Source organism: Pogonomyrmex barbatus, unplaced genomic scaffold (assembly GCF_055798465.1).
Source record: "Pogonomyrmex barbatus isolate J1 unplaced genomic scaffold, ASM5579846v1 scaffold5, whole genome shotgun sequence".
In the NCBI taxonomy this organism is placed as follows: domain Eukaryota; kingdom Metazoa; phylum Arthropoda; class Insecta; order Hymenoptera; family Formicidae; genus Pogonomyrmex; species Pogonomyrmex barbatus.
The window spans coordinates 560,989-579,731 of NW_028297149.1; the positions used below are offsets into that span (position 1 = coordinate 560,989).

General features: G+C 36.8%; 1 protein-coding gene across 11 annotated transcripts in view; it reads right to left on the reverse strand.

Annotated features, from left to right (window-relative positions):
- The window catches only part of LOC105422411 (lachesin), a 707,047-nt gene that overhangs the window by 327,004 nt on the left and 361,300 nt on the right, over window positions 1–18,743 (reverse strand). For 6 of the 11 annotated variants that reach the window (XM_089081986.1, XM_089081985.1, XM_089081995.1 and 3 more), the window contains exons 2-3: window positions 11,014–11,232; window positions 10,595–10,782 (exon numbers count right to left, since the gene is read on the reverse strand). The exons of 4 other annotated variants lie outside the window; for them this stretch is intronic. In XM_089081986.1, coding sequence (XP_088938112.1) covers window positions 10,595–10,782; window positions 11,014–11,232 — 407 coding nt within the window. Of the gene's footprint in view, window positions 1–10,594; window positions 10,783–11,013; window positions 11,233–11,339; window positions 15,999–18,743 lie in introns of those variants that run through there. One more of the 11 variants, XM_089081987.1, reaches the window with a different exon arrangement.

The following is an 18,743-nucleotide window of genomic DNA, read 5'->3' on the forward strand; positions in this document are numbered from 1 at the left end:
TCATCCCGTACGTGTAATTACATCCAGGTATTTCGGTTGGAACGATTCGAAGAAGCGAACTCCGCATATCGCCGGTTATGTAAGGCTCGCAAATGTTGCAATAAACGTACATTTTATCAGGGATTCTGTGTCACATGCTACAGGGTTCTGCAGTCCAGAAAGATACAACGCGTCCACTACCGATGGCATAACCGAGTTTCAAAAACGGCGTTAATTCGTTGGAATTAGGTAACTTGTGACGGTAAATTGTGTCGGTCGATCATCGATGTTGATCCTCAATATTTGAAAAATATTAGCTGGTAGATTTATATAATGAACGAGAGTACAGTTGTCGTCATAATCGATGCTTATACGGACATTACCACCTGAGCCTTTTTGTAGTTCGAAAGTAAAATGCGAATCGGTGCGTCTGCACTCTTTATTAATCGCGTAGATAAGTTCCTCTGTATTTTCATAAACCCCTGCCTGTAAGTGCAATTCTTTCACCGTAAATTTATCAGCATTCTTCTCATTCTTTACGCTCTTCAAATCAACAAATCTAATCTTATTATCGTTTCGGCGTACGTGAAAAAGACTGGAGGGAAATTGAGTCTCGCTAAGCGCGACTTCCCGAATTAATGTACGCCGTGAGGTAATTGCATGGTGAAAGAAGAGCAAGTATTTTCCGGGAAATACTTCTTACTGCTATCGCTCGGAAGAATCATAAAAAATTGCTCCTCCTCCATCTTGGAGATAAGTTAAATTCGAAGCGGGAATCCAACTGTCGAATTTACTGGGATATCTTTGCCAGCTAACTAGCAGTTGTTTATTAGCACCGTGTCCTTTGCTTTTTATCACGCGCTCGATGATAAACTCTTCCTTCCCCAAATTTTTATTGACCCGTGCTAATTCTTATTCATAAAAAATCCCATCGATGTGTTCATCCGATAAATCACACAATTCGTACACGTGGGGTCTTCGCCAATGAAGAACGCGGCAAACTCGAAATATTTCTTCGCTCCACCGCGCTTCGTATCCTTTCTCGAAAGTGGCTTTTATTCTACTGACACGAACGAGATCGTTAACATCGAATTTAGCCTTTTGTTCTACTACTTTCGACGCCCCCTTCTCTCTCTCCGCTCTACGCCACTCCATATTTTCGCGTGCGATGCGCACATTTTCTCTCGTAACGATCGCCGGTTGCATTTTGATGGATGAATGATGAGTGTGATTAAGCGCGCACGATATCTTGCAGCACTTCGATGTAACGCCGCGTATTTTTATGTGTAAAATAGGGCCACATTCGCTTCTTCAACGTTCTATTGAAGCGTTCAACGGCGGCTTTGCGGATTGCGAGTTATTCGATAACGTATGCCTCTTTCTTTTAAAAAATTTTGCATTGGTCGCGCGATAAATTCTTTACCCTTGTCGGTTTGTAAGTACACGGGTACTCAACCATCGCGAACCTTCTCGAAAGAATATTTTGGAAACCTGTGTGAAGATAGCCCCCCAACATTGAAAAACATGAAGTTTCTATAGCTTATTCGTTTGCTCATCGTTTGCACATGTATGCACATTTCAAATTTTCGTTTGCACACTTCTAATAAAAAGATTATTAACAAAACAAATTTCGGGGGACCATTTTCACATTAGCTCCCCAATTATGAGTAAATTAAAAAATAGCTCAATTGATAGATATTTATTTGCACATTGCCAACAGGTCGAATTTTCGTTTGCACACCTCTAGTTAAAAAGTTATTAACAATTAAAGTTTCAGAAGCGAGCGACTTCGGTAGATGAGATAGAAACAAAAATGTTGTGCTTAAAATGGTATCATTCGATAGATTTTTGTTTGCACTTTCCCAAACAGCTCGAATTTTCGTTTGCATATTTCTAGTTAAAAAGTTATTAACAAACAAAGTCTTAGGGAGCGGCAGTTCTACATAAAAAAATTCGTTTTCAGGATGAATTCCAAAGATACGCAATTTAAATAGACCCGAGTGATAGATATTCGTTTGCACATTGCCAAACAGGTCGAATTTTCGTTTGCACACCTTTAGTTAAAAAGTTATTAACAATTAAAGTTTCAGAAGCGAGCGACTTCGGCAGATGAAATAGAAACAAGAATGTTGTGCTTAAAATGATATTATTCGATAGAATTTTGTTTGCACTTTTCCGAACATGTCGAATTTTCGTTTGCACACCTCTAGTTAAAAAGTTATTAACAAATAAAGTCTTGGGGAGCAGCAGTTCTACATAAAAAAATTCGTTTTCAGGATGAATTCCAAAGATACGCAATTTAAATAGACCCGAGTGATAGATATTCGTTTGCACATTGCCAAACAGGTCGAATTTTCGTTTGCACACCTCTAGTTAAAAAGTTATTAACAATTAAAGTTTCAGAAGCGAGCGACTTCGGCAGATGAAATAGAAACAAGAATGTTGTGCTTAAAATGGTATTATTCGATAGAATTTTGTTTGCACTTTTCCGAACAGGTCGAATTTTCGTTTGCACACCTCTAGTTAAAAAGTTATTAACAAACAAAGTCTTGAGGAGCGGCAGTTCTACATAAAAAAATTCGTTTTCAGGATGAATTCCGAAAATACGCGATTCAAAATAGAACCAATCGATAGATATTCGTTTGCACATTGTCAAACAGGTCGATTTTTCGTTTGCACACCTCTAGTTAAAAAGTTATTAACAATTAAAGTTTCAGAAATGAGCGAGTTTGATAGATGAGGTGAAAACAAAAATATTGTGCTTAAAATGATATCAATCGAAAAGTTGTGGCGTTTTCATTCATATTCGGTTCTTGTTTATTTCTCATAAATCTGTTGCATGTTCTCGCTCATCTTTAATATCTGTACCTGAACGTTATATCTTGTAATAACTGAAAAAATTCTAACTCACTCGTTTCTGAAACTTTAATTAATTTTAAGTTAATAACTTTTTAACTAAAGGTGTGCAAACGAAAAATCGACCTGTTTGACAATGTGCAAACGAATATCTATCGATTGGTTCTATTTTGAATCGCGTATTTTCGGAATTCATCCTGAAAACGAATTTTTTTATGTAGAACTGCCGCTCCTCAAGACTTTGTTTGTTAATAACTTTTTAACTAGAGGTGTGCAAACGAAAATTCGACCTGTTCGGAAAAGTGTAAACAAAAATCTCGAATAATACCATTTTAAGCACAACATTTTTGTTTCTATCTCATCTACCGAAGTCGCTCGCTTCTGAAACTTTAATTGTTAATAACTTTTTAATTAGAGGTGTGCAAAACGAAAAATCGATCTGTTTGGCAATGTGCAAACGAATATCTATCAATTGAGCTATTTTTTATTTAATTTACTCATAGTTGGGGGGCTAGTGTGAAGATGGCCCCCCCGAAATTTGTTTTGTTAATAACTTTTTTACTAGAAGTGTGCAAACGAAAATTCGAAATGTGCATACATGTGCAAACGATGAGCAATCGAATGAGTTATAGAAACTTTATGTTTTTCAATGTTGGGGGGCTATCTTCATACAGGTATTTTAGAAACTCCTTGTTACGCAATTGCTCGTTTTATCTCCCAACGGTTCTACCCAGACAAATTTATTAAGTACGTCGATAATCACGAGAAGATAAGAAAATCCGTCGTTGTAACTTTTGAGATTACGGAGTTCGATCAAATCAGCCTCTCACAGATCGTCGATATTCGTCACGTTGTAACGTAATCGCGGAAATTGTCGTCTCGTCGGGCGGTGCAACGTGTACGCGTCTTACGATTCGAGCCAGCGAGCTACTTCTTTACGAGAGAAATTCGGTTTAGCGGCACGCGACAAGTTATCCGTTGCCGAATATCCCGCATAGTGCGCTGGATCGTAATACAAATTTTCAAGCCTGGTCATTTCAATTCACTCCAATCGAGTAAGCGTCTCTTTCTTGCCTGTCGAGAATCTTTCACGAAAGTTATAGGAATATCGTCTTTACGAAAACGCGGCGAAAGAAACAATGCGCACTTCGCTCGCTTTTCTTCTTTGGTCTTGCGTTTTTGCCCCTTTTTCGTGCGTCGTACCCTTTTCCTCGCCGTCGTCGGCGTCGTCGTCGTTGATGTTGAAAGTTTTTTCGGTATTTTCGATGTGAAACTCGCTCGTGGTGATGATAATATCTTGACAAATGTGGTTGCTAACAATGTCTTATTTCCTATGAGTACAGCCGGAATGTTTGTCGTACGTAGTAATCGCGCAACCTGACCTCTTCCTATTGTTTTCACGGTTTTTCTCTCGCGCATTGCGTCGTTTATCAGTTCTGTGATATTCGAATCTTTTATAACGTCACCATCGATAGTCACGATTCCTTCCTCGTCCCAAGTAATTCTCGCGAGTACTGCTTTATTGATCAAATGTTTCAAAAGTAAACGCGCCTTGGCGCGAAAACTTTTCGGCACCTTTTCTAATATTTTTTCGACGCTTTGCTGTTCGCGCTTACGCAGAGACTCAGCACGTAGTATATACTTACTTGCTTACTGCTCATCAAGATGAGAAAGTTTGCTCAATGATTGTGATTCGCGCGCTGGTTCCACCATGACCCCCTCCTGCACATCTGAATTGTTCTCATTGGTGGCGTTATCCGTCGAATCTTCCTTTTGCGCTTTATTAAAATGGAGATATTGTCAAAGTTCTTTAAAACTTCTTTATACAATTTCCATTTCTCACCTACATCGCGTGGGGTGCGAGAATTAAGAATTCTACTCATATCGGAATCGAGATGTGACAAAGTCGTTCCGGGTGTTTGTACGGAATTTAAATTTTCTCCGTGTATCGTCTCCGAATTTTGTTGCATGTCGGAGTTTTCCCTGATATCTATTTCCGATCACTGATGTTGTTGGAGACGTTGCTGCATTCTTTTGAGTTTTTTTGCGTGGAAATCAAGACCATCTTCTTTGCCCTTTAATTAGGTTTACTCTCTCTCTCTCTCTCTCTCTCTCTCTCTCTCTCTCTCTCTCTCTCTCTCTCTCTCTCTCTCTCTCTGACTATTCTCTGATAATTTTCGAAAATAGGAACGAAAGTATAGGCCCTATGACATACGGTAAAAATTCACCTCGCTAGTAATAGCCTTTTCTTACTTTTCCAATTACCTCTTTTTTCGCTATGCGACGCAAAGATGCTTTATATTTGCTGAGACGATTTTTTTCAGAACGTTCGAGCGGGATGTGATCTTTGAAAGTATTGAAAACACAGATACAACGAATCGCAGATACAACGAATGAATTTTTTCATCCGACTGACGTAAGAAAGAGATGCGTTGATTATTGTTCAAATAACACAGCGCTTTGAGAAGACAGATATTTTTCTTACCGATCGACCGTTCTGCGATTTTTCTCGCATTAACCGAAGACGTTCTCTTCTTCATCGCGAGGAAGTTGCGCGACTGTCGCATGAGAATGCGAGTGTGATACTTTTATACGAAACTTCCGGAAAAGGATCTGCGCGATACGTAAACATAGTTCAGCGTATCATCGGGAAATATGCACGTGCGAAAATGATACTCGTCGGGAGTAGATTGTTTCAGATCGAGCAATAAATATCCGTGAGGTTGAGACGTGGCGTCGTGATACGCTTCCTCAAGGAACTTTGGATCGTTGGGATAGACTTGTCGAGCGAGATGGCGAATTTGCGCGCGATCGCGTGGATTTTTGAAAACCACAAAATAATTCGCGTTGAGAGATATATCGTGTTGTCCGTGGCCCTGATGAAAGAGATTTTGCGTGATGAGAATTACGCTGAGATTCTTATGATAACTTTCCTTGGTAAACAGATCCACGATCGCCTCGCTCGAGGACGATTTCCTTATAAGATCGACAATTATTATCAATTTCGCGCGAGATGGATCGTTAGAATAATCTTCCGAACGTGGTAATCCCTCGTGAAATTCGATTGCGGAATCTCCAGTTTCGTATTGAAGTTGTTGATAAGCATCCTGCCATTCGGCGTAATAAAACAAAATTCTCTCAAAGTAGACATCTGCCGTAATGGATAAATGACGAAGAAATCTCTTTACAAAGATTGTTTTTCCACATCGGTCCGCATACGATCGACATCCACGAATGTTTCCATTTCTCGAAATGAACGTCTTGCGCGTCGTACTTAGATTAATAAACAAAGGAATGGGACACTTGAGGTTCTTGATTTTTTCTCAGAGAGATATTTTAGATTTTTGAGATTAGCTTACTCGCGGAAAGGCCTCACCACGGAGGTGTGCTCGCGCCAGCATCTTTGCGTAACGAGCTCGTACTCGTCCGCGACAAGCTTCGCTCGTACGCTCGTGCGAGCGTCCGCGAGAGCACCGTCGCTTACGAGCTTGTACGCGGTGTTCCTCGAAAGCTAATTCAAGCCGGAGAAACTTACTCGTGGAAAAAATAATTGAATATTTATTATTGCGGACGTAAAAATTTATAACTTTTTCTTTTACAAAGTAATTTAAAAGATCGTAACTTATGCGATTATAATTTAGGATTATAATTTAAAAGATATTTTACAAAGTATTTTAAAGATTCTCTATTGTAAATTCAAAATATTTTCTGTATAAAAAATTAGTGATAAAAGAAGATTATAGGAAAATTATAGGAAAGTGGGAAAAAATTGGATTTAAAAATTTAATTTTACAAACTTTTTTTATTATACTTTTTCTTACAATTAGAGAAATAAATATTTTTATTACATTTTTTTTTAATAACTAAACGCAAATTTACATTTGTAATTTTACATTTTCTAATCGAAACTGCATATAATATACATTTTTCAAATTACATTTTTTCTTAAATTTAATACTAAAATAAACTATGATCTAAAATAAAAAATAATCTTAATTTTTACATGCATATTTATCCTGTATACATATTTACACTTACGGGAGGACGGGGAAAATCAGAGCCTTAACCTAACTTAATTTTAAGTAAAATATTATATCGTAAAACCGTAGGAATAAGAAAGACGATTGTCGATGAATCTGTACTTTAATAAAACAGGAGCACACGTTTTTAGGAGCACCTCGTTTCGCGTTATTACTTCGTGAAACTCGGTGCGGCGAATTGTCTTAAATCGCAGATTTATCTCTTCCTCCTCCTCTTTTTCCCTATTTAATAATAAATTATAAATTCTCTTAAAATTAAGCAGCCTCGAGTTTTCAAAATTTTATTTAATCCCCTTTATCTTGCATATTCCATATTTTCGTGCGTCCGGTGTACGTACCACATACGTGTAAAACTTCGGCCCGCCAGATACAAACGCCTCGATGAAGCCATGCCCGTAACTCTTGAGTTCGTCGGTCATGTCACCCAAAAAATTACCTGTACGCGGTTCGTACTTCTCGGGATCACCGCTGCTCGTATATATACAAGAATCTGTATCGTAATATAATACGCGACGATCTAATTTTTCTAAATATTCATATAATTTTAATCGCGCCTGTGCCATCGTGTATGTCGCTATCACCACGTTAGTTATCGGCGAAGGTACCACCGCTTCGCTCTTTAACTGCTATGAAACGTATATCGCATCCTCGTTGACGGGCAATACTCCGACTATCTCGTGTTCAGGACTCGACAGCAATTTCTCGACGAAACGCTGAGAGGATCTTATTATTTCCGTATTCAGCAGGTTATTCCGCTGGCCGAATTTTCCCTACACGAGAAAATAAGAAGGGAGGGTGTGCGTCACGGCGGGGCCCGACCACGAACCAGTCGTGAAAACTCGTAATTATTTTGCGAAAAAATACCACCTCAGCCAGGAATCGAACCTGGATCTCCTGCTTACCGGGCAGGCATCTTATCCTTTCGACTACCGAGGCATGTGATGATATTTATCGCAAATAACGTGTTTAGAATAACACGTCAACAATACAATAATACACATATATATATATATATATATATATATATATATATATATTACAATATACATATATACATGTATTCTTTCGAATCCCCACGACCAGTACTCCAGAGAGATAATGGTCCTATTCTCTCGATGGATGCACACATAAAACAACAATTAAGACAGAGTTTGGCGACGGAGTGTAAGCCGGGATTACGTGCGATGTTGTTTTTATCGAGAATGATACCCTCGGTTGCTTCATACTCTCGCAGGTAGCGTTCTTTAGCAACGTCGTCGTCATTGCATTCGCTCAGCCACCCTCTCGCCTCTTGTTTCAGTTGCAAAAAAGTGTTGATATATTTAGTAAACAACCCTCCCTAACGCGTTTCGGGGTTATATCGCGTGGATTTGTACTGCCAAATTTCGTCTACCCGCGTCACGAGATATCCTTTTTCGACTGCTTTGCGTAAGGACACCCACGTGCCCTCGAACTCACGCTCCGCAGGATCGTCGTGAGTGCACGCCTCGCGAGAAAATGATTCACAACATGTACGGCAAAGAGCAAATATTTTGCCGCGTACGCGATACGGTAGTACCGGGTGGAAGAGATCACGCGGGGGGAGTACTCGGCAACGTACGAGACTCTCGACCGGAGTAAAATTAAAATTTGGCGCGATTCCAATTAAACCGGCGCATTTCTCGCCCATAAATATCCGGATGATCAATTGGGAAAACTCCGGTCTTAAATATGTACGGGTACAGAGAACATACGTCTACGTACCATATCTTCTCGGTGCCCGTAACCTCGTATCGTGTCGCGATATTGCCGGTGCATCCGCCGAAAAATGCATTGCGGGGATCGAGAGGTGGGATTTGCACTATGGGGTGATTTTCAAGAAATTCTCGCATCTCTCGATTCCCGCGCATTTCTTCCTCGAAAACGCACTCCCATTTTTCCGTTAGGATATATCCTTGACAACGTAATCGCCAAGACGCTGCAACCGTTCGTTCGTAACGCGCGTCAAACGTATCGTTAAAATTTTCGAGCGTTTTATCACGGTATAATGGGTAGCAAGACGAACATCCGTGAAGAAAGCAACCGAAATTGCAAGACATGACGCCGCGTCTCACCCCCATTCTCGCATCCGTAATATCCGTCAACGAGCATGCCTTCCGCTAAATGATACTCGCGTCCGCGTCTCGCGTGAATTATCCGATGACCGAGCTCACTTCCTTCAAAATTAACCATTGCACGGCTTTGCGCGACTGGTTATCTTTAAATCTGTATCCACCCGAAGGAATGATTCTCCTTCGCGCAAAAAGTTTTTCCGAAAAACTCTCATGCACGTTGAAGCGATAGTTGTACATTCCTCGAATGGACACACGTTTCCCCGCTGTAAGAAATATTTTTCTGAAGGCCATGCATGCTCAGCGAAGGATATCAACATCGGTGCGATAATACTCGAGTATTTCGCGTTGGAAATCAAATACTACATTTTTTCCCGACATTTCTGCGTGCCACGCGAGAAAACGCTTGCGTTCCTCTGTTCGCATTGTTTCAGGCGCGTAATAACGCACATCAGGTAGTGGATCGACATGTTTGATTATCGGCAGTATTAAATAAGTGCGGAAAGACACCTTTATCACAATTATCCGGTAACCTGAAGGCTTTCGGTAATTCCGACAAGCGTATAGGCATATAGTTAATATTGTCGATAAATTTCATGCGATTTACTGTTAAGACCATAATTTTTGTACCGTTCAAAATTATACGAGGTTCTAATCCGGAATAATTTTCTATAATGTGCCGAAGGATAAACTGTGCGTCGAACGATTTCGCGTTATGAGCTATACAAATAATACGTGTAAAATGTTTTGTAGGACGTGTTGCGAATTTGATAAATTGTTTTACCGGATCCTGCCGAAAAACAAATTCACGTACTCCGCATCACTCGCATCGCATCGATAAATCATTTATCTCCGCGCACGAATCGCAAATCTGTTGCGCGACGCACAGAGTCGGGACGTGAATTTTTATATCGGTTCCCTCAAGCGATTGATCTTGACGTGTCTCAAAATCATAAAACACGAATGCCGCTCGCCCCTTTTTGCATTCTCGCTCACCCGAGTTATTTTGCTCGCACTCTCTCGCGATTACAGAAGAATCTCCGCCGGACTCAACAACGGAGGATTTGTCTTCGCGAGAGAGAGGTTGCATGTAGCAAAGATGAAGAGAAGAAGGTTTACCGGTTTTTGCAAACTGCAAATTTTACAAAAAGAAACGCCGCATTCGTGTTTTTTTGTCGTTTTTACAACCCGCCTGCATCCTTCGCAGAGCCGAATGGCAACCCGTGTGAGTTTATACGAAACGCGTCCGCGACCTCTGGGCGCCGCGACATTCAAAACGTATACGTTAAAATTCTGCGCGATATCGTAACCTCCGGAGCTTTGCGCTACCGAACTCACGAGACGCCAAATGTCCTCGCGAGTTAAGTCGCGTGCCGGTCGAAACGATAATCCCGCCGGACCGTGCGTTAAGTCCTCCGAATCGAATGAAAATTCCACGTAATCATGCGCTTTGGAGGTATGTAACGCGTAGGCGTAAATTTCGGCGAATGCGTTTTCAAGCCAGTTATAAACATCGACTCCTTCGGGTAGCGGACGCAAACGGAATATCGCCTCTCTTCCTGATATTGCAAAATTTTTAAACCGGCGCGAATTTTCCCCGATCAATATTAAATTGTTAAAATTTCTAACCTCGCCGCCACGTACTTGTTCTCTTTCCTCCTCCTCTTCCACTTGTCCTCCTTCTTCCTCCGCCACCTCCTCCTCCTCCTCTTCCCTTTCTTTGTCTGTTGTTTCCTGCTCCTTCTCCACCTCCCCCTCTTCTAAATTTTCCTGAGCAGCAAGTCCTCCTCCACGCTGCGGCTCTTCGATGTTCGCTTCTGTACAAAAGTTGCAAAAATTAGAATTTTATAGAAAATACTTTGAGATTGCTTAGAATATTATGTTCGTATTTAATTTGATAAACATACATATTTTTCTGAGGTAACGCCTTTTATCGCCAGCTCCTTCTCGCGTAGAGAATAGGACTGGGAGAAATTCCTATTAAAAAATTCGATAATTTAAAATTAAATACGAACATAAATCGAGAAATTAAGATAAAGATTATATACCAGTCGGTGTTTCTCTAATTTCCTCTTCGCCTTCTTTGGGTTCTTCCTCGCGTTCCTCCATCTCCTCTTCCTCTCCCTCCTCTTCCTCCTCTTCCTTCCTCTCCTTTTCCTCTTCTTCTTCATGTTCTTCTTCTTCTTCCTGCACTTCTTCTTCTTCCCCTTCTTCCTCACTCCAAATTCTTTCCTCTGGGATTATGGGGGAGTACATATGATCGTATTCTAAGAAAAAATATATCGTAAATTTTTATTTTTGATATTAATATTATGTCCTTTGATTAATAAAGATATTATGTACTTTAATTAATATTTTTTCTCTATCAACTTACCAGGTGAAAACACACGCTGATCGGGAGTACTTACTACCGTCTAAAAACAGAGTTGTATTAAGATTTTCTAGCTTTTACCATTTGTTTTAAAGATTATTTATTAAAAAAAACCTATCAGTAAACCTAGATGATAATTGGATAATTTCCGAAGGCGTCTCTTCCTCCTCTTCCTCCTCTTCCTCCTTCAATTCCTGTGTAGGTAAAATACGAGCCCTTCCTAAAAGCATTTAATATTTTAATCTTAGAAAATTGTAAAAATTACATTTTAACATTCTTCTTAGCTAGTTTTTAGCGAAATTACTTACGTGCTGATCCTGCTTCTGGCTGACGCGCATTTCTTGCTACAATTTATTATTAAAAATTAGCTAAACCACGAGTTCGATATAGGAGTTACTTTTATGGAAATAATAGAGAGCCACTTATCATTATGGAGATGAGAGAGGAGATTTTGGATGTGTCTACCCACATCCTCCTCCTCATGTCCAACCGCACGTCGCGTTTCAATTATTTCTCCGGCAATCCGGAGTAAACGCTCGTCGCCAGCGAAGTATCCCAATTGATACAGCACCCCTAATATTATATCTGAACATTCGCACGAAAAATGCGTAAAAACTAGATAATTATCATCGAGCGAAATGTTGGATATTTTAGACAAAAATTTGTCCTCGTTTATGCGGATCCAACCTCGATGCTAGCTTTATGATTTTTCTAATAATTACACTAGCCATTTTTCGCACAAAATATCGCGAACACAAACTTTTAAATTCTGCATGACAAACTCAAGGTGAAACACAGCAGAGTTCAACTCGGGAATAGATTTCCAATAGCGCAAGACGCACTATTTGTAGGGAAAATCTTTTCCAAAAGAGATTTATAAAAAATTATAGAATTATCTTGTAGTTTCGAGAGCGTGAGAATAAGAATGCTATTTCAGCCCAAGTAATAAATCATTTTTTCTTGAAAAATTTATATTATTTGTAGCTTGATCCTTTTTTGATTTCACTTTTTTTTTGTTTACTAACGGCGTATAAACGGTGCCAGATATATAACACGTCCAAATAAATAGTTATTTAAATTTGGGGAAAGTTCTTGCTTCTTCAAATTTTTAAACATTTAACAAATTAAACATTAACAAATTTTAAACATTTATAAAATATTTCTTACTCGTACTTCTATTGTATATTTCGATACTTTCTTCTTCTTCTTGAAATAGTTTCTTCATAATTTTACGATGATTTTTTTTAAATTTTCTCATCTAATACTCTGACACGTTCGAACGTGATCGAATCTGTAATATTCGCTTTATTCGAGAAAATTCTTTCCTTGTTGAAAAAGAGCAACATAAAATTATAGTTTACTCGAATGTTCAATAATTTATTTATTTAAAATTTTTCTCATCTAACATCCAAGACTCACGCGTGTTCGAACATGATCGAATCTGTAATAATTCTGTTATTCGAGAAAAGTTTTTCCTTGAAAAAAAGCAGAGACAAAACGAAAAGAAACGAAAGCATTTCTTCTAGAATCTACAGTTTAACTGTATATTATTTATAAAACGTACTTTTTTTGTTTATTTCAAAGGGAGGGGAAGATGCGAAATAAGTAGGTAATATTGTAGCGCTACACTGCTTCACTCGAATATCGACATTCGGAACGTCTACTTCGAAAATATCCCTCCGAGTTTTCGTTTGTTAAAAGTAGACATTTTGTTCAAAATTCTCTCATCGAGTAATATGACCGGACAAGAAGCTGCGAATCCCGCTAAATTAGAAAATATTCGCAAAATATTCAAGAACTCTGTGCAAAATGTGGGACAAAATTTGCTGCTTTCTACGACGTACCCTCTCAATACCTCTCATATGAAGAAATTACACGTGGGATTACAATTATCTAAGGAAAAGATTTTCGAGTCTGTCGTTAAATTGAGTGGTAATTCTGCAGAAGGAATCAGCTTTGATCCGGACACGTGGCAGTAATTTCAAGACAGTATTCGGTACATGAGCGCATACTTTAACGGAAGCAGCAAAAGCAAAGTAAATCCCATCGCGTTTGCAAACATATTCATCAACTTTATCTCTGCCTACGGAGCGAAAGCTGTATTGGTGACGTATAAGGAAAATGAAAATTTTCTTAAAGAAAACAGTACTGGAAATACACAAGCAGACTCGAAAACGGAGGAGCAACCTCCGTCGAAAAAAAGGAAAATTTATTCCGTCGCAGTTGTAATGCAACAAGCTACTTTTCAAGGCATGGAGAATATCGTCAAATGTGTCGATGCTCGTATAAACCAGCTAGCATCCGTCGTCGATACTGTTAACGAGTGCGCATGTGTTATTTGATCAGGGAGATAGAACTATGTCTACCTAACAATTACATCGATGCCAATATCATCAAGCTCGCTGTCCGCAATCAAAAGGATATCAAACTTGCTGTGAGAACGCAAATAAATAATTTACCATTTTTGGATACATATTTTGATATTGTATTTTTAGAATTAATTACATTGAAATTTAAAGAAATTACTACTATAATTTTATTGAATCGTGAGTTATAATTTTTATATAATAACCGTGTATTTAATTTTGTAACAAGAAGAATAACTCTGTAACAAACATATTCATATATATGCAAAAAATAAATTCAACTTATACTTGATAACATACAAATATTATTATATATTCAAATTGATATATTTAAATTTACGTCATTTCTTTATCTCTCCCTTTATCCTAAATTTTTCACAACTCCTCTTTTTTTAAAGTCATTTACGCGGGTCTGCGCTAGCGTGTTTTCCTATTGTCTTCTACTACCTCTATGCTTTCCTGACCCACACATATCTCTCTCTCTCTCTCTCTCTCTCTCTCTCTCTCTTCAGTATGCTTGCATAGTTATCGTCACGTCGAAAGAAAATTTTTTCAGCTCACGTGTTTGTGGATAGGATAAAATCCTCCAAGTATAACTCCAAGTTCGTCGTCGTCGTCAGAAACCTCTAGTGTGAACCTATCCGTTCCTGTTTTCCACCCCCCAAATACCGTACGACACGTTGAATAATTCTAACGATTATTACACTCTGACAAACCCCACGTCTTCAAAACCTATATCCACTTGTAACTTGCATTTCCTTCATATAAAAAAATGTCAAACGAAAAATTTATCTAAATTCACCGACTATGAGGCGCCGAGAAATCTTTCACCCTAAGAAAAACGTGATTCTTCATATCCCATATACAGCCAATAAAATCCCACAAAAAATTAGTTTTCTTATCATCGTTTCATCCCGCGTGTCACAAAAAATCGCATTCCATTCTCAACAAGTATATTCCTTTTACAGACCCGCTATATTTCTTTTCGCAAACGCCATTTTGTTTTCGGACTCCGAACGGTCCCAGACACTTTCTCCTCTTTCCTTACTTTTTTGTCTAGCATTTCGACAATCAATCGCACACATGGGGCACTATGGTTAGAGCCAATCACGCGCCGGGCAGCTACGAAGCCAGCCAATCAGAACGCTCCCACTAATTACCTAATTATCACCTCCCATCCCTACCGACCAATCAGAACGCTCCCTTTCCACGTGACTGCCAGTTTTTGACTGTCGGGGGCCACGCCCCTGGCGCCAGTGGGAAGGTGATGAGGGTTTGTTTTGACTCGCCATAGTGCCCCACTTACTACTTGTATATCATGTGTACAGAGATGTATATATAAGTGTATGTATATATACATAAATGTATCTATGTACGTTTAGATATGCATATGTGTGAAAGTTTTCGGAAGTTTTCGTCGGAATCTGCTTATCAGTCTAAAATTCCCTTGATGAAAAATTAGCAATGAGCTCAACTTTCTGTTTAATATAGCTTTTTCATTAATATAATTTTTTTAGATAAAGCAACATTTGAATGGTCAATCAAGAGACACGGGTGGTGTCTCGATGTCAAGTTCACACGCAGCAAAGTTCGCGTAGAACGGCAGCGAGTCCTATGGCTCTATTTACGCGAGACCCCGGGATGAATTCAGTCTACATTTTTATATCTCAGCAATGACTGTATCGATTAAATTTTAACTACGCTTAATCGATAGCTGAGTATCAAATTATATAAGAAAAGTGTTTTTATTTTTTTTTTCGTGTTCTACAAACTGAGATATCGCGATGCAAAGTTCAAATTGGTAAATTTAAGAAACATCCTGGTCATCGTTGACCGTGATTCTTCTTTTTCTATCGCAAGAGAATGTTTCTGTATGACAGTTCTTGCAGCGCATTTTTTTTATTTAATATGTCTTTGACAGATGTCCTTCAGATGTGTGAAGTTGTATGTATTGACTAATAAAAAAAAGATATAACGTGTGTCACATGTAATAGTAAGTAATATTGTAATATATAATACATTGAAGAAATAGAATAAGAAATAGAAATAGAAATAGAAATAGAATTAGAATCAATTTTTTTTTATTACATCTTAAAGCTGAATAAACATATACATTAATAAATATAAACATAAATAAACATAAAACATACAACATATTACATTTAACAACATATTACAATAAATTACATTAAACATAAATTTAAATAAGAATTTTAAGTTGCTCCTCTTCCTCCTCTTCCTCCTCTTCTTCCTCTTCTTCCTCTGCCCCAATAAATAGGAGCAGTAGAGAGTTAGAATAGGAATCTCATAAAGCTTTTCTGCTGCCTTTGAACGCTCGTCTTCCCCTAGGTCTTCTTTCTACAACATAAAATAAAGTATTTAATTATAGTATCTTATAAAACAATATATTTATTATACTAGACAGAGGGAGGAGAGGGAGGGAGGGGAGAAGAGAGAGAGGGGGAGTAAGAGCGAGAGAACGAGAAAAAGCGAGAGAAGAGGGAAAGTAAAATCGAGAGAGAGTGAGAGAGCATTACCTGAAGTTCCGACGGGAGCGACGGCACGAGCAATGGCGACGACGGAAGCTGCGGCAGGAGCAGAGAGAGTGGCGACGGCGGTAGCAGAAGCGACGGCAAAATTATAATCTGCTGCCTCCGCTGTAGCAATCAACGAATTTTCAAATTCGATGCCGAAATCTATTTCCATCTGTAAATTTGAATAATATTTATTAAATATAGATAATAAATATATATAAATAATATTAAAAAATATTATCTTACCTCTGGTTGCTGTTTGCTGTCGGCCATTTTTTAAATAAACAAATATATCACTATAGTTTCTGTTGTCACTGTCATTTTTGTACTGTCAGTATTACTAATGTTGCACTATTTTATTATCCAAGATTGTTCTTTTTTTTTGCATTAAAAACATTTTTATGGAAGAGTACAAGAGTATAAGAGTATTTAATAAGATTAAATAAAAAAATCTTACAACATTTAAATCATACAAGAAATCTATTTTATTTTGGTTCAAAAGATGTGATATTTAAACTAAAATTGGTGTCAACTTTTAATCTAATATGTAAAATTACTATACTATAGTGACACTTCTACAAAGGTGAAAGATAATAATATTGTACTTACACGTTAGCTATCAAAATTAGCACGAATTTATAGTCAATAATTATAATTTTCTATTATAAAAATGACTACGTTTAAAAGACGCGAAAATGACTACAATGTTATATTTGCATTGATAATGATATGAAATACAATTCAATATGTCAAAATTAACATTTAAATCATACAAGAAATCTATTTTATTTTTTTTTGTTCAAAAGATGTGATATTTAAACTAAAATTGGCGCCAACTTTTAATCTTTTAAAATAACTATACTATAGTAAAATAAACTAACTTTTAATCTCATTAAATAAATCATACAGTGAAACTGTATGCAAGAAATTTATCTTTAAAAAATTTGTCTTTAAAAAAAAATTTTATATCAGAAAATAAATAAATTTTTAATTATTACAAAAATGTAATATCAAAAAATGGCGCCTTCTTGTCCAATCCAATAAAATAAAAAGAAAATCTTACAAAAAATGAAAAATAATATTTATACGTTAGATATCAAAATTAGCACGAACTTATAATTAATAATTATAATTTTACATAAAAATGACGTTCAAAAGACCTTCGCTAAAATGTCTTTAATGTTCTATTTGCGTTGGTAATGATACGAAATACAATACAAGATATTAAAATTGTAATAAATTTGTTTATAAGAATCATAAAAAAAAATACTTATTTTATGTATCATAGGTATAGAAAACTAAAAAGAAATAAAGTATATTTTGTTCAAAATATAATAAAAATTACATTATTCAGTGGTCTTTAATAGCTCCGTAATATTTCGAAATCAATATTGATATCTATTAGAAAATCTTCCTGTAATAATAATGTGAGTAGGTGTGCTATGGAGTTAAACGGAACACAATAATGCACGACAATCACAATTAAACAATTTATATTCAGATAATCCAGATACACGTTACATATAGTATATATGCTGGACGTGATTGCGAACAGAGTGAGCCAATCGGCAAGAACAGACACACAGGACAAAAGTCCCTAGCACACATGGTGTCATACACAACATGCATACGTAGATCGACCACAAATCGCTCGATATGAGTCACTCACGTTCACGTCTCATTAATACAACAAATAACTCTTTACGGTAACATGTATTACGAAAAATATTCGGATAAATAATGATATCGTCTTTCACGCAGACATAAGAATAAACATAAGTATATATATACTTGTGTTTATTCTTACATCCGCATGAAAGTACACACACACACACACACACACACACACACACACACACACACACACACACACACACACACACACACACACACACACACACACACATATTAACATATATACATTTTCTAAACACTTTTTATGAACACTTATTATGATTATTTATACTTTGAATGTTTCTGTTAATGTATTCAATTGATATTATGATTATATAAAATTACTAAATTTAATATACTTTATATTAGGCGTGAAGATTCTCGCTGAGTAAGCTACCTACCTCATTTTCAAGTAAGTAGTCATATTATTTCTTAACATATCTCGGCTTATATATATAATATATAATGTAATATATATATATATATATATATATATATATATATATATATATATACATAAATTTATATCTTTAAACTCAAATAATTTAATTTAATAAATTAAAACTCAAATTATATCTCTAACTAACGTATATATATATATAAAACATATATATATGTACATACATATATATATATATATATGTATATGTTTTTGTATAAATATTTTTTTATAACGACACGTAGTTAGAGATATAATTTGAGTTTTAATTTATTAAATTAAATTATTTGAGTTTGAAGATATAAATTTATAAAGTACATTCTAGTTCAAATCAATTAATTCATTATTTTTTACTCTTACAGGTTTTTTACAAGCAATTAAACAAATATAAATA